At 41.4% G+C, this 25,395-nt stretch overlaps 1 protein-coding gene across 11 annotated transcripts in view; it reads left to right on the top strand.

Moving 5' to 3' along the window:
* Positions 1-25,395, top strand: part of msi2b (musashi RNA-binding protein 2b) — a 340,308-nt gene that overhangs the window by 86,045 nt on the left and 228,868 nt on the right. For all 11 annotated transcript variants that reach the window (XM_053847946.1, XM_053847947.1, XM_053847941.1 and 8 more), the window contains exon 6: positions 24,957-25,049. In XM_053847946.1, the coding sequence (XP_053703921.1) occupies positions 24,957-25,049 (93 nt within the window). The remainder of the gene's footprint in view (positions 1-24,956; positions 25,050-25,395) is intronic.

Here is a 25,395-nt window from a genome sequence, read left to right as displayed (position 1 = left end):
CACAGTAGAACGACATCCTCCATCTCGACCACTCATCGCTCAACTTTTTCACAGTTCCTCTTAATGCTTGGTGAAATACTGCAGTGTTGATGAAAGAAGGGGGGGTGGGGAAAACGCCACAGGGATAAAGCTGAAAACACTCCAGCAATGTGATGATATTTATTAAGAGTTATTTATGCTCCACTGAAGAGGTGATGGATAACAGGGGAATTGCCAAGGCTTTTCTTTTGTTTGAAGCGCGAGTGTGTTTTTAAGTTTTTAGTTGGTCATGGGGAAAGGAAGAAGCATACATGTAAACTGGGAAGTGATCGTTCGGCAATTCTCATGGTGCTTCTGTCCCGTCGTCTTCTGTACAGTCCTGCCTCCTGATATGCATCAAGCCTGACTGTCAATATCTCAGGGGACGAACTGGAGGTTTGACCTCAATACATATTTTCACATATTAGCCATGAGTGAGGGAGTCCCTGGGCCAAGCATGGAGATAGACATATCAACCAAAACAAAATCCCCACACTTTTCAATGATAAGTTGTATTTTATTATTCAAAGTAATCACTAAATCTCTGTGCCTCTTTTTCAGTGTGGGAACACAAAATAACAGATAGCAGTGGGGTTTATTTGAGGCTCATTCTTGGACTTGCCCCATTACTTATCAACGTACAATAAAGGTTTAGTTTGGACAAACTTGAGTTTAATCATGTTTTACCCCATCAATCTGTCCTGAACAGATGCAGCCAGTCAGATAAGGTAAATTTGAAATTATGATGGTGTGTTAATAGCTATGAATTAAAAATGCTGAACAACTGGACTGTCCAGTTCTTTTCAGTGTCTTTCTTTCTTTTTTTAAGTGTACATTATTGTTAATGAGCTACAATATGAAAAGTCATTTGTATAGCGGTCACTGAGTTGCCTTTTGCTCCAACTTTCTTTTGTTTGGATGAGTGGCTATTTCTTTCTTTGGCCCGCCATGTTGTGTTGTTGAGGACCAGGTGTGTTCAGTTGTGAGTCAGGAATTGGATATGAAGGCGTCTGCCAGCTTCAAGTATGACCTCATTAATTACATCTGTCAGCGATTCCCCGCAGATCTGTCTCTTGCTCTTCACATGCTGCCACTCAGCCGGCCGACCAGTCAACCAGTCACTCAGGAAATCTTTCCGCTCTAGGTTAGACAACCTGCCGGGTTTCTGCCCACAGCTCTGGCAGGTGGGACTGTGAGAGGCGGTGGGTTTGAGGGAGACAGAAAAGATACATTAAAGAGAGAAGGGGGTGATGTTGAGTGAAACAGATGAATGCATTCATGGCACCTCACTTTGTTTTGATACGCGCATACAGCTAGACACCTCTTCTGCTGTATACCCTGAAGAATCTGATCTTTATTTAAATCCTTAAATTACAGCTGATTAAAAATTCATGCAGAGCCGTTTATATGAAAGCAGGGTGCTGTGCAGGCTGCCCTGTGATGTCTAATTGGTCTGAAGGTTGCCAACCCTTTGAACAAGTCAGGACGCAGAGTTTGTTCCTGCCGTGTGCTTAGAATGCGGATGCGTGTGTTTACCACCCACCACCACCCAGTCCTTTGCCTCTCTTCCTCTCTGTGTCCCTGTCCCGCTCTCGTTGACTTTCTAATGACTGCTCAGCCAAGTTATCGGGAAAGAGCAGAGTACAGCGCTGAACATGGAAGTGTTGTATCTATCACGTACTTTAAGGATTTCAAAAACTCTCCTTTCTGACTGAGACCTTTTGTTTTGCTTTCGGCTGCGCAGCATGCACGTTTACCCCCGGCAGCAATGAAAAGCGGATTGATTCCCTTTTTATTTTGCCTACTTCTTCACATGTTGGAGAAAATGATCCGGCTGGCTTATGGCGGAAGTCTCACAGGTGGGGGTCTCTTGGCTCCTGGAGGTCCCAAGCTCACACTGAGAATGTGCGTCTTTTCTCCCTTCCTATTGCTCATATGCCTACATACATGTGCGCGCACAGCCACATGCCAACGCACTGCTCAATGGCAGCAGCCTCCTGCTGCCCCAAAGCATGGAATACCACATTTGTTTGTTTACGCCTCGTTTTCTTTCCCTGAACTCTATTAACATTTATATTGCAGCTGAAGGTGTTGGAAGTCCCTCCTGCAGTAGGGGGGATCGGCTGAGATGAGAATGAGCTTCAGTCGAGGCTTCCTCGCCAACGACTTGTGTGTTTATACCGACATTATCCAGCTATTCCCCAACTGCCTCTTCCAGACTTTTTTTTTCAGTTCATATCACCCTTTTTCTCCAGCGCGTCTCTTATGTGACTCTTTAAGCGTTTATCTCTCTCCAAGGTAAATTGATTGCTTGGGAATGAAAATAGGTTTGGAAATACTTTGGGTTTTGGATGGACTGATTGAGCATTAGCATATGAACAGATGACAGACTTGTCAGAGGAGCAGGACGTGCTGGGGTAGACATCCGCGTTGCTCGTGCTGGTTTTAGCAGTTTTTATGGACACTGTCAGTCACAGGAACATTATGTATTAGAATATAGTGTCTATACTAATCAGGTACCTCTGTCGTTTGCAATGAAAGCCAGGTCAAGTACTACTCAACTTAAATACCTACCATAAATGCCAGACTACAGAGTCACTGAAATAGTAGCCGCACTAAATTTAAGAAGGAAAATAGACCTTGTTCATACATAAGTGGCACTGTAGAAAGGTCAGTGGGGGACCCGGCTTCAAAATGCATGAGGATCAATTCTAAAGTAGTTTTGAACAGGATTTTGTTTGCATTAAAGCGCTTAGAATGTGCAGTTTTCGCCCGCAGTTCTGACACCACAGCCAGTCGCAGCTGCTGCTTCTCGCCTCTGGTCCTCCAGGAGATCAGCTTGGTTGGCGGAACTACAGACACACAGGTGAAAACAGGGCATTTTGAGCACTTTAAGGTAAATAAAACGCCTATGATTTCATCAGTTTGATGTGACGAGGCTCAATATTTTGACAGCAAAATGCTCTTTACACTGTAAAGAGCCACATATAAGCCGCATTTGAACCAGCCTTCCCAGAATTCCGTCTTGTCGTTGAATTTCCACTGTGGGACAAAGGATATGTGATCCAATCTAAACTATCAATACCGCATCTGTAATAAAATGTGGGCGTCCCCATTAAATGGCAATAACAATTTTCAAAAGCACCTTTTCTCTGAAGCATTAGAGTTACGTCTTTGAGCACCTCAATGTCTTGACTTTGCTGCCAACTTGGTGACTTTGTCTCTGCATCTGGCCACTATCCAAAGCCTCTTGGCGACTTATATTGTGGAAAATGACCAGCGGCTTTTTTTGCGGCGCTAGTTTCCTTGAAAAGCATGTATTGAGTAGTATAGAGTTTGCCCTGAGCCTCTCCGTGATAACAAAGCTCTCACAGGTGGCCAGTCTCAGTCACAGTTCCTCCTTCAGTCAGAGACCACACTCCGCCCCACAACCAGTGTGTAAATGCCTCACATAAAGCCATTATGCTATTTGTGATGCCACCATTTAGCGACTTCTAGCGACATGTAGTGTCAATAGTGAGCGATTTTCCTTACTGGAGTTGGCCACACTATCTCTCATCTATCTCTGCATATATCTGCATGCATTTTCTTGCATGTTGACAATGTGCTTCAACTCAGCAGTAGCCTCTCAACATGGAGGAACAGGAACATCCTGCTGGGGTTGTTTATCCAGGATCTTGTTCATTTTGACATTAGCAACAGCAATCATTTCCACATCTAAACGTCACTGAGATTTCACCTATGTCACGTGTGGCCTCGGCGCGACATGATGTGTGCAGACTAAGTCCCAATTAGCCGCTGCTAAAGTATCAAAGTCTGTGAGCAGGTTTTCGAAGAGGCAGATAAGGGTTCTCTACAACTGCTGTCAGAACGGTCACTGAGACAGTATTAAAAAGGTATCCTGTGTTAAGGATGCGTGGGAGGAATTAAACCCATGTGGAGAACCAAATGATGAAGCACAGTTTAAGGTGGCAGTTGATGATGAAAAAGGGATGGTGCTGTGTGAAGAATTTGTGTGTATGATAGGCTTGAGACAAATGGCTAATACAGCATGTTGTACAGTGGTACCAGTTGTGTGGAACATGTGTTTGTTCTGGTTCATATTCATCAACTGAAATCCCTGTGTCTGTGTCTCCAGTCGCTGTCCCGCTTCCTCCAAGTTCATTTTGGGTAGGGTCTTGTGCTGTCAGGCAACTTCTGGTTTGTTCTGCTCTTTAGTTCCGTGGGTTGCTGCATACACACAAACACACACACTCTCAGAGGGGAAGTGCGCTCATGCACCCCTGCACACAGCACCACATACTGAGAACCCTTTTGTGCATTTCTTGACTGCAGTGTACACTGCTGCAACATTTTACTGTTTACTCCCAGCAGCCAACAGCAAAGTGTCACTTTCCTTTGGTTTTGCTAATTTGCATCAGTTCCCTTTTCCCAGCGTGATCCTCGGCATCGGTGCCCACGAGCTGAATGTCAGCGCCTCTTCCCAGAATACAAATATCTCCCTGATGTGGGATGTCATGTGCACTTCTGGACATCTTTAACATTTGATAATGCCCTTGATATTTCCCTGTCAACTTTTCAGATGACGTATCCTTCTGTTAAATATCACATATAGAGAAAAAAAGTTCCCTTGACTTCTAGAAAGAATCCAAATCACTTAATGTTATTTTTTTTGTTTGACTTTTATTTGACAAAGATTTGTGAAGGTATACACCTTTAATGTAGTAGTTGAAAGAGTTGCAATCACGTGTAAGAAAGGCCTCTCAACTTAGTTTGTTTATTTGAAACATATTGATTTTGTGTATTACACTGAAAGTACATTTCAAAGTCAGTATACCACTGGTGAATGATTCGCCCAACTTCCTCAAATAGTAGCATCATGTCAGTTTAGAAGCTGGAATACCCGGAATATTGACATAGAAACCATCTTTAGAAAAAGATCAGCACTGAAAGCTAGAGGTTTTCAGTTCTTTTTTCTATATTATATAAAAAAGACGCTTCTTTTGTGCCCTGGGACACTTTTTACTCTAAGGTTTGAAATAAGACAGTAGGTGTTTCAATATAGTTTCCTACACAATGCGCTGTTTAATCTGGCTTTGCACCTTGTTCGTTTTTACGGTGGTCGTGAAGGGCGAATGACAATCACACTTGGAGAAACAAAAGCACTGCAAACAAAACTGGAAGCACAATTACAAAAACAATTACTAAATCATAATTGTAAATGCAACTTCTGAAAATATGATTGTGTAATGCTGATTTCATTTTTGTGGCTGCGCCTTTCTCTTGTGATTGCCTATAGGGCCACCATAGTTTTCTGTAGAGTCTGGTGTTGGAATTTGTTTTTAAATAAAGATTGGAATCGAGTAAAAATGACTGCTGTATTGGTCTTGCATACATTCAAATTAATAAATACATCATTTTTATGACCATCAGTTGAGACTGTGGAACAGTCACCAGTCACTTAAAAAAAAAAAAAAATTAGATAAATAAAACTCTTATCTCATGTGAAATCTTCTTCACAGGATCACTCACAATACTCTGACAGCTAAACCCCCTGTATCCAGGCAGCTTGTTCAATAAAAGCATTAGATCAGGTGTCCCACAAATTCTCTGTTCTCTGGGAGTTTGAATGCATGCAAAGACTGAGGTGATCTGCCGTGGCCTCATCTAATCTGATTTGCATGCCAGAGAGAATTATGTAATTGGCATTTATGCAGAACAAAGAAGGATCAGCTCATGGAAAAGAAGGGTTTTCATGTACAACTGTGTGTCTAAGCCTGTTTTCTGCAGCTCGGCGCTGCCTACGGTTGCTGACTGCACTGACTGACAGCGGATGACTGTTGTGTGGGACTGTTTGCTTTCTGTGTTTGTGCCGAACAGTGACATGATGGGTAGTATTAGTGTGCAATGAACTGGCGTCTGTCCAGTAACATCCCCATTCTCAATGCATCCTTCACTTTGAAGACCATAAATTATTCTCCTATTATGCTGATTCATAAGTACTAAACATGTCTGTACAGTCAGTGCCTCTGTGGATGGTTGTAGATGTTCTGTTAATTCCACAAAACCGGCATTTACAATACATGTGTATCAGTTTATGCTGCAATTTTAGTTACTCAGAGTGCATTGCTGCGACTGTCGCTGCTCATTTGACAATGGTGCTTTTTAGGGAGGTATGTGAATTTACATGTGATCAATAAACTTCAAACACTGATTTCCGGAGACTGTGATTTCACAAAGTTGGTGGCCCCTGTTTTGATCTGTGCACAACAAATAACAACAATAACTGTAAAGCGAGCTTCAGTTCCATAAGCCAGTCAATTCTGCTCACGTATGAGTGACAAGTGACATGAATAGATTCAGCAAACATAACAAATCTTCTTAATTGTAAATTCAGTTTATCTTTGAGCACCTTGTCATCACGATGGGCACCTCAAATACTGACTCTTGGGGTGTCTACGTTGATGGTGAAGGCAGCCTTCTGTGTTGCATGTTGATGCTGAGGTGCTTCAATGGTGGCAAATGTGGCCTTATGTGAAACACATGAGCATATGAGTTATATATACCCAGCTACATGCAGTATTTCACTGACCGAAATGAGTGCATTGTCATGAGTTAAACTCATCCCTGTCTCTTCTTCGTAACACACTGGACACAGGAAATGCAGCGGGAGGCGCCAAGTGGTTAATGTGCATCGCAGACTTCTTCAGAAACCCATTTGAAAATAGTCCCTATTTTACCATATTAAAGTTAGCTAGCTCCTCTGTACTAGTATTGCATCACTCTACCATGTGACTCAGGAACACTTGAATTTGATCGTGGTCTTTTGGATTGATTGAAGTTTTCCCTCATGCTAATTGTTTTGTTGATCTTCTGTGTGACTGGGGCCCAAAAGAACAGTGGAACACATGTTCTTACCTTGGCACTAATGTAATAATTCATGATGAATTTCCAATTTGTGATCACATTTCATATGCAGGGGAAAATTGAATGTATTAAATGGAACCATTAATCAGAGAAGTCAGCAGCATGACCTGCATCAGCTGCTAACTTCTTCAAGATTGAGATCTGAAAGAAGCAAAAGGAGGCAGCGCTTGACTGTCGTAAAAATGTTTCATTATATTAGTTCAGATGTGTTGCTGTCATTGTCTTGCTCCCCAGTGAGGTCCATTCAGGGCTCCTGTCGAGGAGGATCCGTCCTCAAACTCTTGGAAGGTTTTAAGGGAGCATGCTCTTGTGTGTGTTTTGTGGACTTGGCCGAGGTCATGTTGGAGAACAGACACCAGTCTGATTGTTGCTGTTCTATTCTCTCCGTTATATTTTGACAGAAAAACCTGATAATCCAATGTATGATTTGCCTGGGCACTGATGGACTTGCAAGCACTGAATCTGATTAATGGAACCAGTGAGTCAGAATTTGGATGAAACTTCTTTCACTTATCGTTTGGGAATCCAAAAGTACAGATTAATGGAACGGGATTAACAAGACTTTGAATGTAACACCTGGACCTTCCCCAAATGTGGCATGAGGCCAGACCTCCCGCAGTGAAAACAAGACTCATGTGTTGGACACTAATCTGACACGCTTCTACTATTTCTCATGCTCCAAATTGTTGTGATGTTGTGGGCGAGCCGGAGCCGAGCGTTGTCAGAAGCCCATCGGACTGTTATTAGTTTTCCCGGGTCCTTCACTTTACAGTGTTCTGTTCAGCCTCCAGCATTTATGCAAATGAGGCTTGCCCGGGGCCGCCGAGACAGCTCCAATGAAGAGAAAGTGACAAAGAAACGGCATATTCATAAATAAGAAGAGCTGATACTCGGCAAGGATTGCAGCCGCAATAGCTCCATTTTGTAAAGGTCAAAATATTTGCAGGACAAAAGGGCTAATTTTACACGGCGATTCGGAGAGAGAAAGGTAGGAAGAGCGAAAGATCAGAAGGGACGCAACGCTAAAGCTCTAATAAGCTTTCATAACCCTGGAAAATTGGACTTCATTCTCATTTGTTTTAATATCACTGGATGTTGGCTCACTCTCTGTCGCCGCTTACATTTTAATGACTCCACTTTCAGCCCAGAAACTTCATCAGTTTTAAAGGACATTATATACAGTACATACATATAATGTCCATATGTATATAAATCTTTTCCAACTCTAAACAGTTCTTTTTTATTGGCTGTTTCTCTCACATGCTCAACATTTATCTTTCATTTATCTTCCGCTTGAACATTGCTTTTCCTGTACTGTTGTCTGTTCCTCTGCTTCTTCTCTGCGCTGTCATTCGCTCTCCCTTTCTTTTCAAACTTGACCCCATGCATTGATGGCCTTGTCACAGCAGCAGTCACATTACCACCTGGAATCCCCCTTACGCAGTGTAAAGTCCTGTGCTTCATGTTCCATATGTTGGGAATATTAAACCAGAACACGCAGCTCTGCTGGTTCCACTGAGAGCTGGCTGTTTAAAGCGAGGCACAGGATGCTGGACGGGTGTCTCACATTGATGTTCACTACGGTGTCTGAAGTTGGGCCTTGTCTCCGGAATGTGTTCAATTCATGGATTCACCCACTGAAAACTGTCATAATTGGAAGGCATAATTAGTAAACAAAGGATTCTGACTTTTTGTTCAGTTTTGTTGTGTTTGATATTTGCCAAACTGATCCACAAGAGGGCCACAGTGGGTGCTGTTTTTTCTTTTTTCTTGCAACTTATCAGGAGGATGCCCAACCCCACTGCTGCTCATTTGTGGATCAGTTTGCTTGGTCTCGTCTTGGTCTTCATCTCCAATTGTCTTGGTGTTGTCTCAATGCTCTTCTGTCTCAATAATGTCTTGGTCTCAATTCCCTGATGTATTGTCATTTCTTTAATGTCTTATTTTGTCTTCAAGTGTCTTTTTTTATTGAACAAAATTAGTATGTATCGTGGTCAACCAGAGCGATCCTGGTTTGGCGTGTGAGGCTACCTGTGTTGCTGGTGGGCGTGTCAGTGAAGAGCCACGGTATCATTAAAAGATTGGAGCAGAGCTCATCAGCGATAAGAGTGTGGTCAGTGTGATATCCCACTCTGAAATTTGAAAAGGAGGAGGGGCGCAGTCTGAGCAGAGAGCAGGAGGATTTTTGTTTGTTTCATCCAGCGCTTGCGGGCAGAAATAGGAGATTTGGAAGAGATTGTTTGGGAGCAAGGCAGTTCAGGCCTATTCTCACTGCAGCTGAGGCCTCCATTAGCCACAAGCAGTTTATATAATTTCAGAGAGGAGAGCGCAAAATAGCTTCTCTGCGATGTAAGATTTCGCCGGCTGCCACTCAGTCCTTTTGCTTTACTTAAATCCTCCACAAACTGCTCTCCTGAGGTGCATCAAGGACACTGGAAGGCAGTGTCAACACACGCGCTCAAAGACACACACACATGCCGTAAACAAGTCCCTTTTACATGACACGTCGCTAGGACGATTGTGCTTGCTCTGCCATGCATCACCTGCTCTCCAAATGAGTGTTTGCTGTCCTAGTCACTGGACTCGGGCTCGCCGGATTGTCTCGGAGCAATGCCACGCCACGGAGAGAGACTTTGTTGAGCCTGCTGAGCTCTTGTGAGCGCGCTGAAGGGCTCACAAGACAATTATTCCACTCATTTTTAGATTCCTGTGGAGCATGAGATGGAAAAAAAACTGCTTCATGGTTTTAAAATTCTTCTCCTGAGAGGAGCAGAGGCGCTCTAGTTGAAGCTGTTTAGTGAAAACTCACTCATGAGCTTTAATGGAATTTGAATAAAGGTAGTGTCAGGCCACCCTCTTCAGAGTTTCAGTAGAGTTGTTGAAATAGAATGAGCAGCGACGGTGTTTCAAGCATCTTGCAGTAGTTCCGCTGGAGAAGACACCTCTGGATTACTTCAGAAACTGAGTCTTGTAACTGTTAATCGGCTACTGGATGGTAGTATCGTGAAGTATGTTGAGTACAGCTGACACTTGTTTCTTTGGTGTGTAGTAGTAGTAAACCAACATCAGCACAAATGGACTGATGATCACGTTTGTGTGGCTGATTTCGGGCATGTTCTATAAATTTCTGTTCGCATCTTTACGCTTCGACTTAGGTTACAGTTTAAAAGTTATGTTCCTTTCTTTCAGGAGGGCAGGAGGGCCATAGTTTCTTAGTGTTTTTTTTTTTTTTTTTGAAAAAATCAAACCTGAAAAATTGGTCTTTTCGTTTTTTCAGGGACTTTTAAATGTTTTCACTTGACAGTCAAATATGCCTTTTTTCATGTAGATGTGAATTACAGTATTTACCTCCAACAAGTCAGCGTTTCTAAGTAGATTTCAATGAACTCTCCGTGAAAACCTAACAGCAGGGCTTGGAGTAGATTTCAGCCTTTGTGCCCTCACCGTGGCATGAATGTCACAACTCGCCAATGACATCCCTGCTTGGTTTCTACTTGGCAGCTGAGTTCGAGAATACTGCTGTATTCCACCTGCTGTTCTGTTACACCCTTTTGAATTTGACCGTTTCAAATGCTTCAGACTGACTGAGTATGAAGATATAACAAATGTCGTGATGACAATGATTCTTTGAGAAAATCAAAAACAAGCTGCTTGGAGGAGGTCTGAAGTTTCATGGAGTTTCTGCATTTGACGACTTTGCCAGGTGCATATGAAACGGAGTCAACACGAATAGCAGCATCTACAAAACTAAGCCCTCAAAAACCCTTTAAATGATCTTTTTGTAAATGATGAAAATACCAGGCCTGCGAGCTGAAATTCTTCTTGGTGACTTGGTTTCCTGTCTGTCACTATTGCTTCTGAAGTAAACTGTGAAAATTTGAAGGGAATAAGTCACAATTTAAGTCACATACTTAACTGAACTGGACTCAAGATCAGACTGAGCCAGATGTGAATGTTCATAAAAAGTGACAGATTAATTTTTGCGCTGCTCCAGCATGTCGGCGAAAAGGGCCTCTCACACTTTCGCCGGGTGTTTTTCTGAGCGGTAAAAGGTGCCAGGCGTCTAGCATTCTGGTCACGCAGGTGAACAATAGAAGACTGAACTGTAAAACAGCCGACACGCCACTGAAGGCAACTTAAATTCCCGTTAGTGTGGATCCTGAATGCTTGATGACCTTGGTTGCCGGGCATAATGATGCACATTTACAGTTTATTTTTGGAACACAACCATCCGCATAATTAAGTTTGGAGTTCACAAAATAGTGTTTCCATCATCCTGACAGTTGCCTGGAGTTTGCTTTCCTGATTAATGATTAACAAGGTGGAATGTGGTTAGTCCTCAACAGCGATGTTCGCTTGACAACGATGCTGCACCTACAGGGGGAGCAGTGCTGCTGGAAACACTCTGCTCATTTTCTGCCTTCTGAAACTCCATTTTTGGTTTATATCATTGACCCATTAAATGTGAAAAAATATATTTCAAACCACAACAATATATACTTAAATTAAGTGACTGTCTGCATTTAAATTGAAGTATAAAAATTATAAAAATATTCTATTTAGAAGGCCATAATGGTTGGAATCATGACCACGAAGACCACGTGGCTGCTTCCACGTATTTTTGTCTTACAGGAAAAAAGAAATGTATATTCTCGTCCCATATTCAGCAACAACAATATGACGATGAGCTGCTTTGTGCTTATTGTGGTGTTTGTGGGAGTGAGGGGCTGAAGGTGCATTGTTGGAGGACCTGTCACAGACAGCCATTACTGTAATTGGAAGTTAAAATCCCATTTGTTTTCCCCTCCAGTGCTTGCTGTTCACACAGAGACTTTGGTCCTGTTTGAAAAATTAACATTTGTTATCAATGTCAGGGGTCACTCATACTGTGCTTGACATATTGTTTACCTCACTGAGCATAAGGCAAGTTGTTTGAGCCCAAGGATTAAACATTTTTCATGTTTGCCTTTATTGACCATCTCACCAGACTTTTGTTTCTCATGTAATTGTCATACATTTTAGACTGGCTGTCAGATGGAGGGCGTGTGCTTGTGTGCCAGCAGCGACGTACGAGAAATCACTTACTGTATGTGTGGCCAGTGATAAACTGAGGATAGATAATTGACTGTAGTGGATTTATTTGATTATTCTGAAGTGCTGTCAGAGGTCCTAAATGTTGTGTTGCACTTGGTGGCATTGATTTTTTTTATTTGGCTTAGCCTACCAAAACGTCATGTTTTTATTTGCTCGTGCAATTGGGGATGTTGATGAATGGAAGAGGTTTCAGGAAACAGTGTCCTTATTTCAGAGGGCATCAGATGGGCACTCTCTGATCTTTCATCTTTGGCTTTGTCCCAGTGCAACCTGACATCATTTTGAAATTGTGAGTGCCATCTGCTGGACTCTGAAATTAAGGACACTGTTCCATGAAACTTTATTAGGCTCTCGCAAACCACGATGGTTATAACCCTGGTGAGATGAATGATCTTTTTTCAGAACATAGAAATTGCTATTTTTTTCTTTCTTTTTTAAAAAAGCAGCAGAAGCAATGTTTTTCATTGTTTCTCATTCCTCAGCTCAAGCCTAATGACCTATTACCAGTGTGTCCTTCTTATTTTTAGTCTCCACTGACCTTATTTCTCAACGTGAGCTGACTTATCTTAAGATAAAAATGCTGCTGCTGCTGATATTTCTCTTTCACTTGTACAGCTGAACTCATCCATAAATCAGGACTGAAATGTATAAAGATCAATTTTGACAGTGTAAGAGCCTCTGAGCAGCAGCAGCAGCAGCAGCAGCTCGAATGTGTCTCCAAGAGAACCTCTGGATATTATATATAGCATTTCACTTGACCAGTGCAAGAGGAAAGTGCTCACAACCAGACCTCTGAATCACTAGACTAAGACCTTATTTGACAGTCTAATATATTTAAATACACAGAAGTAGCTTGTTTGCAGAATGTTGCTGGACTTCTGTGACTGTTGAGGCGTCAGAACCGCTGAGCCTCCTGTCAAGGGTTTAAAAGGTCGCCAGGATTAGGTCGTGAAGGCCAACATGTTTGAGTCCATGGCATTACACTCATGATGAAATGGATTTGTGGACGGAAATAGATAGCTAGTCACCACTGGATTACTGTATATCCAAGCTATTTTAGGGATGATGGAGGAATCAAAAAAGTGAATAGTTAAACCTGGTCAAGTTCTGATGAAAAATGCTTAAAACCCCAACACCTCTCTGATGAGAACTATGAATGTGCAAGTGGCATCTAAACGTATTCTTGATGACTCAATCGCTGTAACCAAATATATAAATTCTGCTCTTCAAAATGGCTGTGATGACACTTGGGGCAAATTGTGCCTTCATTTCCGCTTCAGAAAAGTGAGGATCCCGAGCCCATTTTGGTCATATATATTAATGATATCCATGTTCTCAGCGATATATTATGCAATAATGTTGTAGTGGTAATGGATCAAAGTCGGAAGGATTTAAAAATCTCATTGCTTGGTCTCATATATTGTGCTAATTCTTCAGCTTTTCTATTCATACAGTACATTGAGAGTAACGTTTGTATTAGGAATTCATTTGAAGCTATAATGATCAAAACTTTCATGTGTTGCCACATAGAATAGAGTTCCGCATTAAAACAACAGGTAACTATGCACTTCTTTTTGTTTTCTTTTAACTAGACTGTGCTGCGCAGTACCCTTTTTCTTATCACCATAGCTCGGTCAAAAGAGTGATGAGAGCATACTAGACTTATGATAAATGATTTGAAATAATCCTGCCTGCCCCTTGACCTCACAAACCCTGCTGTGCGTCCTCATCACACTGCTGTCTTCTGGATATATATCGGAAATGTCTTCAATGTCCCAGATGTGGCCAACAGCCAGCGTCACATTAGCATGATATTTATATTTCTGAAAAGCTTTTTATAGCTCGCCTGGTCGTTTTCTCTCCCTCTCCTTGGTCTCTTCTAGCCGTGAGGTTTTACTCCATGAGTGGTCTGTGCCACAGTCTGCTCTCGATGAGAATGTGCTATTTGGGTCCTGGGCCCAGCATCTCCGGGGCCCAATAATCTGCGTCCATCAATCTCCATAACTGTAGTGGTGGTGTGGCGAGAAGCTAATCAGCTCTAAGTGGGTCCGTGTTTCGCATGTGTGTGGGGTTGTTAACTATGGGACATATGCAAACAGTGCCAGCACATGTGCCCTCTTGGTTGGACCCTGCCACGGGTGAGTTCTGGAAGTGCCCATGGATTTGAGCAAATGTGTTGCAATATGGTCTTCAGTGCTGCTCCAGCTAACAAAGGGTTCTGGTTTTTAAAGAAAAATCAATCAAAAAATCTGTTTTATGCATCTATGATATAAGTTACAGTTTAGGTATCTGTGGCCTGTGTTGGCTGGTGGAGGATGAGTTTACTGAGCACCAGTTTGCTTCAGCTTGACATGCACAGAAGAATTTCTCGATCATTTCTCTTCTCTTAGGAAGCATTGTTGGTCCTATCGTACTGTGCTGTATATTCCTATCATACTGTGATATATATTTGTGTTGTGGAGCACGCCCGTCATGTGCTGCTCATACCCCCTCAGACGCTACACCCCTGACATGTGGCACATTGTTGGTTCTGTGGCTGTGTGAGCAGGTTCTGTCAGACCCCTGACCTGGCCCTCGCAGCTGTCGAGTAGGTTAATCTGGGAGTGCTAGCCCTGCATTGGTGGCCCTCGCAGCTCGGATCAGACGATGAGCTTCAAAGTTGTAAGAGCCAGCCCGCCACAGACTTGTCATTAGCTTCTGCCCTGTGCCTCACAGATCCCTTCACACCCGTCAACTACCCTTTTTTTCTCTTTTTTTTCAGCATATTCCAGAGTCTGGATGCCTGTCACTCGGCATTTGCTCCAAGCATCTTTCCTTCCCTCTTCTCCTTTGCCCTAATTGTATTCTAATAAGCTATTACTGATCTATTTATGCGTCCTAGTGCTCTGAATGGACCATTTTTTTGTTTTTTTTTTACACATGCAGGAGTGTCGGTGGGGACTGGACCTCAACTCTTGACTTGAGGCAAGGAGGCCTAATCACTCATCAGTGATGATCTGATCCTTTCTCTCCAGCCTCCAAAGCTGAAGTGATTGTGCTGTTGTTTCTTGTTTATTGCCTTCTTTTCTCTTTGTGAGTCAGCTCCAGTGATGCAAATGAGCAATGGCAGTGTTTACCTGGACCATGCTAGCGTCTGTGTGCTTGTGTGTGTGTGTGTGTGAGTGTGTGCCTGCTCAACATCCCAGCCTTTGATCATGCTACATTACATTGACAGATGCTCTCTGGTTGCTCCTGAGTGAGGCTGCAGACGGAATCCCACTGCCAGTATTTATATCCCCTTGTTAGGAGGATCACAATCGTGGCGCCAACAACAAATGTCTTTTTTTTTTTTTTTTTTAATGTATCCTGAATCCATCTGTGGGGGTATGGGGAAGGACAAGGACATCCCTCCGGCTACTGTCTGTGTTTACAGCGACCTGGTGTGTGCGCACGAGGTGAGGTTCATGGTAAAAGCTCGCAGCTTGTAATCATGGCGGGATGCGCGGTGCCAGGTCGTGACGGAAAGATCCACAAACCACATTCTCGCTGAGAGTTAATCATGAACAAAATAAAAGGAAGCGCCGACATGAGAAAATACAGTGGGAGGTAAAAATAAAAGACTTCTTCATTGTGTGTATCCAGTGGTGAAGGAAATACCTGGATTGTTTTATTACATGAGAAGACTTCTAGAGAGAGAAACTTTTGAGGCTGCTCTGATGCACATCATTTTCATTTTTTGAACCTTTGTTTTTGGCATAAATTCTAAACTTAAGTTTCTCGAGATGGATAAAAACAAATGCTGGTTAAAGTGAAATCAAGCATTTGATTTCACTTGCATCGCAAGCATTTTTGAAGCATCAATTTTCTCCAAGATAAACCCATGCCCCAAAAGACAGCAACTCCCCTTCATTTGAATATTTGACCATTAGATATAGTTTTTAAAATTCAGCTTTGTATTTCTTGTAGCGCACGGCATCAGTCGTCTTCCCTCTCTGTCATCAGGGTGGAAAGTGCTTGTCATAGATATATTATGTCTTGTTACGCACTTTTTTGGTTGATCTTCTGGTTTGCAGTAACATCATAACATCACTTTTACATCATACATCAGATAATGTTATGTTTAGATCTTTTTTTAACTTCGAAATGTTGATTATTTGTTGAATTTTAGTGACACTTCCTCTCATAACATGACAATAACATATGGGTGTGAATACTGGCACAGATACTGCTGGACTTTTACGCTTTAGATCTTGAGATTAGCTGCATTTTCCACTCTACTACCTTGATTTATTTCGATAGCAGTCCATGCCAACTCATTTTATTGCTACTATGCTTGTGCATTGCTCCATTAAAAGCACAATCAGAGGGGACAATAGCACAACTTTGACAGACACCCGACATCTTGACAGGCGCATTTCCGGTCAGCGGCCGCTCCTCATCAATCAACGTCTATATGCAAATGCACTTGCAGGTTTTATTTTCGCAAACTTCCGAATGCATGATTCGAAACATTTCATATTTATGCTCATAAAGCTCTCTAGTCATGACCTTTATAGGATGTGTAACCACCTGGGGAATGATTTCAAATGTCACAGTATATATTATTGCTCCGTTCATTTTCACGTTACCGTGGCACGTGCGATCAAAGGATTCCGCTCCCCTTTCATAAGCACTAAATTTAATAAAGGACTACACCAAGGTTTTGTGGGGAAAATAGGGGATTAGCGCTGCGCAGAACATTGTGTTTAGTCTCATGCATTTTAAAGGATATGGGAGGAGAAAATGGAAATCTATATAAATAGCCATCGCACCTGACTCATCTCCGCTGACTGACCGTTGTGCCAGAGGAAATTGCAATTGAAAAAAAGTGCCGTCTGGATGAAGCAGGTGTAAAATTTGTTTTATCCCCTGGATGATGGAAATTAAAAGGTTTTTTTTTTCTTTCAGAAGTTGTTGGATTTGAAAGTGACATGTTAGCAAATGGAATGTCTTTTGATTTTGAGAGACACGTTTGCATGTCATCAACTTTTAAACGCACTAATGTTGTATAGAAACCTGATAAATGACTCTTACGAGACACATATAAAGTGGGGGTTTTTACTCAGAGAAATGACTTATGGCTTATTATGTGTCGTGTTTGTAGCATGTAGCTGCTTTTTTTTTCTTTTTTACTCTCACCCCAGTCACTGGTGCTGCATGCTGCCAACAAAGTCCAAGGCTATGGTTCTAGTTTGAGGCAATCCTGGCTTCTGAATGACTCGTGACCTACTGTTTCACTTGCTTTATCTCCGTAGTTGGTCCTCAAATATGTTGCGTAGTCAGTCAGATTTTGCACTTACAATCAAAACAACATTCACCATCATTTGGTCTTTTCCTGAATCAACCTAAAAGCCCATCCATGCTCCCTTTACATACAAAAATGTACCTGTCGATGTTACCATCACTGATCACATGCTTCTATGGTGTCTTCATGTTGGTATTGCTGTATACCAATATATCCACCAGGGGGAGATTTTATTTTTATCGCAACAAAAACTCCAAAACCAACATGGCCACTGTGGAAGAGTGATTGATGGTGTTCCTCTTGCACAAATGAGGCAGCGTTGTAGGAGGCGGTGGTCGATGAGGCCGTTGAATATCTCACTACTAGGGAAACCAAGAATTTCCAGCATTGTTATGTCTTCTTCGTGTCTCATTAGAGCTACATATTGGGTCGTAACAGCAGTTCTTTATCTATTTATTGGTACAATAAATAGAACTGTCAACCGAACCTTTTGGCGGCATTATCCAGATGAGGTATGAAAACAAGGGCTCTCGCTTTAACATGACTGGGACGTCCATCCTACAGCTGCCTCACCTTAAGTAAGCCGTTCCCTTTAAGTGGCCATCATTCAGTCCTTGAATCTGTTTGAAAAACTAGTTGGGATCGTATTTTTAGCCTTTTTTTTAAACCGTGGAGTGGCTTGTAGCAGTGATTGGCATGCAAATTTCAGGTTTGAGGGGAAGGTGTGGGCACAATCAGTCTTTCCTCCTCTCACCATAACTGACTGCGTGCTTATAGCTCTGCCACTAAAACTCCAAAATATGTTCCTCAGCCATCTGTCTGTCACCACAGAGTGTGCTTCTGACTGCTGTGTGAAAAGGCCGACTTCTTCTAGTGCTAAAATCTGAATTTGCATACATATGTTCCACACTTTCCTGCTTCTGCCTCGTGTGGGATATTGTTCCTAAACACATTCATCCTCACTTGTATTCATCCCAGAGAGTTAATAACACTCCTCAGTGTCTGATGTGCATGCATGCTCAAAACACTAATAGCTTTTTTGTAGGTGCACACACAGACGCTTTGAATTTAGTTTGCTGCCACGGGTGGCGGCGCTAAAATTTCCACAAATACTAATAATATTGTATGTTGCAATATCAGCTTCAGGCTTATCATTTTCATCTTGCTCAGCGCTCGCAGCAGCCCCTACTGCTCTGGAACAAGCCCCCACCACTGGTTCAATATTATAACAGATTTGTAGAGGAGTGTAATGTTTACACTTTGCGCTCGCAGAAGAGAAACACACACTCGCAAACATGGCTTGCAAATCACCCGCTTGCCAATGGAATTGTGCTTTTATGTTGACAATATACTGCACATCTCATGATGAAAAGTAGCATGTGTTTCATCGGATGACATCGAACAAAGAATTTCATTGTGTTCTGTTGCTTTTGAAATGCGGCCGTCAGATGTATTCAAGTGGCAGCTTTTTCTTGTAACCAAAAGTTGAGAACTACATTGAAGCTTGTCAAAGATGTAGTATATTGAGCACCTTTGGTGTATGGAAGTATTTTCCACTCGCAAGGCAGCACTCAAAGTAATCTTCATGGCACTTCACAAACAAGCTCTCAAACAAGCATTTCTTCCAACGTTGTTCCCCATCACAACGAAAAATGGTATCTCAAGATGTGGGGTGCAACATGGTAGAACTGCAGGATCCGTAATAGACACTTATTAGCATGTTTCAGATTATGTTCTGGTCAACACTGAATGATATAAGTGTCCAAAGAAGCCAAAAGTTTAGAATTTAGGTTTGGGGACATTTATTACCATAAATGAATGACATATTTATATGTGTATTTGCTGCATATTAGCCATGAATTCATCATTATTAAACATGTCTTTGTGTCTTATCAAGATGGACTAAAATTTACCCTGGAATAGTCTGAAGGTTCACTCTAAACAACACCATAGTAACCCAGTATTAACTGTCAATACATTGAATACTTTTTTATTAATAGTTAATGTGTTCCCCAATCTGACGTGTTACCGTTGTTTTGAGTTCATACACAGCTTGTGTGTGTGTGTCCCTCATTTTTTATTACGATTTAAACTCATAGTATGACTAAGTTGAAGTTGAATTGATGATATAGTCTTAAATATTGGTTTTTTTTTTAACCTGAATGAATTGTTTTTGTGTAAATAAATGAATCACATTATGCTCTTGAGTCATAGCACATCCACTTTCATCACAGTAACTCACAACTTTAATTGAAGGGGACTTTTAGATTAATTGAATGTCCAGCAACTTTATTTTTTGACTTCAAAATACAATCAAATTATGACTGCAACTCCTCAACTGTGTTGAAAGGCTGGATGAATATTGCCCCCACTCTCTCTCTGAGCAACACGCAGGATTAAGACCCCAAATGCTCCATAATTTGCTCCACAGAGTTAGTGGAGTCCTCCACTTTAAAATGCATTTGGCGTGACTCGCCCGCTTACCTTTCTAACTGAAGTGACTAAATGCCAGCGAGCAGGTTTGAATTGAGGTTAATACTTGAGGTCTCGTATCTTAGTTTGTTGACCTTGAAATAATCAGCGTGAAAGTTCACTTCAATAAAAGTGGCTGTAATTTAAATACCTGGAGTTATGAATCATCTGCTTCCACTGATGCATAGATGATCGGAGTCACTGATTGTGTGATATTATTTATGTTGGATGTCAGCAAGCAGCTTTTGTTGGTCAGTTAATTCCCCCCCAACGCCACTCCCCCAAAGCCTGCTGCACCTCAGAACTGGCTAAAGAATCATGATGCTTATAATGTCATTTTAATTTGGCAGTGAGGTGTTTAAGCCTTGTAAACAAGAAACCTGGCCTCACTTTTTTTCCTCACATATTAATGCTGAGCTTGTGGACTATGTAATATTAGTATCTGAATAATGTGTTTGTGTGGACGAGGTCCAGTTAGAGATATTTTATGCAATCTTTATGTGTATTGAGATCCTTATGACTAAATAATCATTTTAAGTGAAATACAACTGTTTTGCTTTTGTAGGCATGTAGAAGCTTTGTTTCTGTGTATTGCAGCATGTTGAGGAAATGAAACCTGGTCAACACAAACATGTTTAACTCATGTCTGCTTGGTAATGACGATAATTAATAATGTTTTATTTGTGATCTCACAGACGCGCTCGAACTTGTGGGTTCCTGTTTTGTGAGTCGCTATCTGCTTGTTTGGAGCAGTTAATGTGTCCAACTTGGTTGTTATCAAGAGTCGACTTAATTCAAGCCACCAACTTCTTCCTTAGAACTTGTTAACTATTTGTTAAAACTCTATAAACAAAGATCTCCACAACTGATGCCCAGAAATGTGGCCATCAAGAGTCACGATTTGGATGTGAACAATTCTGAATTCATTTGTAAACATCGAAATTCTGATTATTTTAATATACAAGTAACATCTGACATACGACCTGCTACTTTCATGCGTGTGTTTTCTTAGCACTCCTTACTTTATGCAAATAACGTACATTTTGTGAAAGTTGTGAACTTGTTAATACTGAAAACTGCTATTCTTTTAATTTTCAACAAATTTTGCAAAATTACGCAGTTTTGGCCTTTAAAAAAAACAAGCCAGCAAAATTCAGGATGGACTGAAAGGTTAAGGCAAAAGTTGGGATCATTTTGAAGTGACTTTTGTACATCGCCCCATCCATGACTTTCCTGGCGGAGTGAATAGTCGACACACGTCAATGCGGAGCTAAAAGCAGATTGTGTGATTCTGACAAAGTAACTTCATTTGAGCACAATTTAGAATTGAGGGAAGAGCAATTTGCTTTTCAATTTTCAAACTCTGAGTCTGACACACTGATGTAACAAATTTATGTTCCAAAACGTGGCTGTTGTCAATTTAAGATTAGGGCTTTTTGTTACCCCATCGTAAAAAAGAAAGATTGGCAGTGCTGCAATTTGATTTTAAAAGCCAGATAAATTGCTCTTTTATTGGTCGCTGGAACTGTTTCATGGTGAAGAGGTCAATGTAAAGTGAAAAGTGCGTGTCATACAAATGTAACGCCGTCAAAACAGTTTTAATAAGTGCGCACCAAATAATTGCAATTTAGTTTGATTTTCTCCTTCAATGTGTTCTTTCTTGCCAGCTGCCTATAATACACACACGTCAAGTCGCTTGCTTTCGCACATCATTTTCTTAAGTGTCTCCAGAGGACTTGCAAAAATTGGGTTAAAGGAAAAACTGGGTTGAAGGGCTGCTTCTGCTTCAATTTTAATGTTTCAGATTTCAAGACTCTGATCAGAAACTTGTTGACAAAATTGATTCTATCGTCTGTTTCCTTTCTTTAAAAAAGATATTGATTATTTAAATGATAATTAAATTATTTGTTATAAATAAATCATTAAAAAATGTATGGTATGGCTCATAATTGTTGTTCTTAAGATACTTATAAGTTGTGCATCATTCTTCCAGATGCTACAAACAGGACTCACAGCTGTTGCCATTGGTCGAGTGACTAACAGAGAAAAAGAGGAAGTAATTGTCATTTAGCTGGAGATGAGCCGTACATATTACATACATACATATTACATACATACATATTGGTGAGACGTGTCAAAGTACAAATTCAAATTCAGGGATCCACATGGAGCAAAACAGGCAATAGCAGGTCCCCTGAAGGGGAACTGGGGCAGGAATCTGATGTTAGCGGTGCTAAAACAGATCCTTGTTTATATTTTACCCAGATTGACGATGATAAAAATAAGCGATGTTGATAAATGCTCGCACCACCAGTTTATCAGCAGCTGTCTAGCTTGGGGTTGCCGGCGGCATCCAAAGCTGATAACCCCAGAGGCCCGAGGCACGATGTTGGAGAGCGGGAGGAAGGGCAGCGCAGGAGGAGGGGTGCGCAAGATGAGACTGCTGGCTCCTGGCCAGTCTATAACCTTAAACCAGCCAGTCGATTTTCTGCTCCCACTATGTCAAACCTGGCAAAATCAAAGGGATGATAGTGATCATGGTGGACTTTCTCAAGCTGGAACGATTTTTAAAGTCACACCTTTATTGGAAAAGCACAAAACAGTGCCCTATTAAATAATTCACTACAACACGAGTCTTTCTCGCTTAATTGATCCCTGTCGTTACATAAAATCCAGCATGTTGGCACTGACACTGCAACTTTAATGTTGGTCGTCTCCGACACGACAACATGCTAATATTAGTATCGCGATTCAATTTGCAGGAAACCACCGGCCACTAAGCGAATGTGATGGCTGGTTAGATTTGTCAGTCAAATAGTTTTGCTCACGCTAGTGCTAATGCTAAGAAATGCTAGGTTTTTGCAAATTACCTTATTATCCCGACTACTTTTTTTCACTGTTGCTGTGACTTATAAGGTATATATATATAAAAATATATAATTTCACATGTTCTTGAAAGTTATTTCACACTGACGGATATGACCAAGGTGTAAACATTGCGTTAAGTCCATGATGCGCTCTGATAACCCTGATTCTGTTCCACCACTGATCGAGAAGATAAGAAATAGCTCATGATCACATATGTGTTAGGCTTCATGACTGAAGAGACATTATAAAAAAATGGCAGGAACACCACTCTCATCGAGTGATGAATACAAACCTGTTTCCTGTAAAAAAATTTGTAAAATTTTCCCTTATAGAACAGTATGTGTTTGTATGTTTTTTGGTGCGATTTACACCAGAGCGATTTGTACTGTAGTTGGGTGAAACCGGACCTGCAGGTGATCTCTGTTGAAGTCAAGTCTGCCGAGAAATTTAGGAAACCAAACTAACCAAACTGCACACTCACACCTTTGAAGAGGTATTAATGGCCTTTTTTTAGACAGTAAACGGAGCAAGTCAGCCAGATCACACTTGGTGTGAAGTTCCTCTCGCTGGATGTTGGTGTTAATCCTGCTCGCTCAAAACCAGATCTCGCACACTGAATACCTCTGTATCCTGAAAGCATGCAACTCTCCCCCTTTTAAGTTAGCTTGGATTGGTGGTAACTCAAGACTTCTGGCCGAGTTGGGCTGCTCAGTAAAATGAATGTGTCGCTTCATTTTAGCTCTCTGTGTAAAAGGAAAAATAACCACAACATAATATTGCATTTATTATGTTTCTAAATGTTTACTTGTAGCTGTTGCAGTTTTGAGGTTGAATGGGAAGAGTCCCCACATGTGTGAGGCCGTCCACGTGTGTGCAGCCGTGTTGTCGTGCAAGCCTGTGCACCTGGAAAGCTCTTGACAGATGGTTACTTCAGCTCCAGCTGAATCTTGCATCTTTTTTTCCTCCCCCTCAGCATTAAGCCCCTTTCATAAAGTGTTTTGGTCAGCAGTTTGATCAAGGTACACTCTCAAACCTCTCGTGATTGTTCACCGCTCGCCTCAAGAGTATGTTTATCATGCTCCAATCCAATTTATTATTTTTAGTACTTCAAGCTAAGCAAGATCACAGCTGCCTCTGTGTTTTTTTTTTACATCGTGTTTGCCTGGAGGAGACTCACCACTCAATATATCCAGCAGCTTAATGTACAGGTCATTTACTTTATATATGTACCGGGTCAGAACCTACTTGGAGGTAAATATTTGGTTGAGCTGTAGTTTATTTTAAGAGCTACTGATTGTCTATTTTGCCATATTAATGTATGTATTGCTATGTGGGATAACAGCAACTATAAGATGCGCCAACATATGTCCATACATCATTGATCTTCTCCAGAGTCAATCCAAAAACACCACAATGCTGTTTCAAATGGTCAAATATTTTCCACCAGCTGCTGTTTAGCTTTTCATGTAACCTAAAATAAGTCTTTGACTTATGACTGCTGAAGTGATCCTTATATTTCTAGCTTCATCGTTCTTTCTCATGCCGCCATTGGGGTCACATTAAGGTACTTCTAACTTTGGGGAGTGAGAGTTGGCCAACGTAGCCGGATTCATTAACTCACTGTTGGTAAACTGGAACTGCTAAATCTGCTCACTGGTGATGGAATGGTCTCAAGATTCATGAAACATGGTCCTCCTTTTTGGAGGCCGCTAGATGTCACTCTTTGCTCTGTAAATCTTTGACGTAGTCCAACTATTCAAACAAATCCTCTCATTGTTTTTCAACTGTGAGCGCCTCATTCTGAGCTCTGAATATGAGGACGCTGCTGAAAGTCATTCATTCCATGTGAATTTGGGCGATATCGGTGTTTGCCTGGGTGTGTGTGTACAACTTCTTTCCTCCATCCTGATAAAATCTGGCTCCTCAAACTGTTCTCCCGGAGATCGGATAGATAAAGGTGATCGGCAAGCTGCCGTTGATTTGTCGTCGGAGTGCCTAGGAAAATTGTCTCTGAATTTAGTGTGCTCCCCACAGCAGATGTTGGCTGTCCTTTTTTCATGCTGTGGGTAATAATCCTTAATATTGTCAGTGTTCCAGTCAAAATGAGGCTTTGATGCACTTGTATTCCATCTTCCAGCTTCCATTCATTTGTCATTTCTGTGAAAGTCCCCAATTGATTGTAGTGCCTCTCACTTGTTTTTCTTTTTTTAAGTAGAGAGAGACTTTTATTTCAATGAAATAATTGTTTACCATTCTGGTTTGCCAATGACTTGGTTTGTGTGTAATCTGTTTCTCCCCCTTCTTTTCATTTCAGATGGTCACAAGAACGAAGAAAATATTTGTGGGCGGTTTATCTGCCAATACAGTAGTTGAAGATGTCAAGCAGTATTTTGAACAGTTTGGAAAGGTAAGGCTGCTTTTTCCTCTTCTCTTTCATGCTGGCTTTGGTGTTAATTGAGAACAATTTCCCTGGGATTATGGGACATTGTGCGGAGTCCCGGCGATGAATAGTCGGCAGGCCCATGAGTCTGAAGTTGACGTTTGTGAGAGATTGTGTTCTTTATAAGCTAAGTAGTCCATGAAGATTGCTCCGTTTTTGATTGAAACTTGATGTTGGGTTCTTTCCATGAGACTTTCTGGGGCTACACAACAAATGACCTCAGTTTGGGAAAAGCATCGCCTCCACTCTTTATAGATCCAAACGTTATTCAACCTTGTTGGCGCCAAATTGCTTTTGCTTGTTTCTTCTCTTG

This window comes from Synchiropus splendidus, chromosome 17 (assembly GCF_027744825.2).
Source record: "Synchiropus splendidus isolate RoL2022-P1 chromosome 17, RoL_Sspl_1.0, whole genome shotgun sequence".
Taxonomy (NCBI): domain Eukaryota; kingdom Metazoa; phylum Chordata; class Actinopteri; order Syngnathiformes; family Callionymidae; genus Synchiropus; species Synchiropus splendidus.
This window is presented reverse-complemented; position numbering and strand designations above follow the sequence as displayed.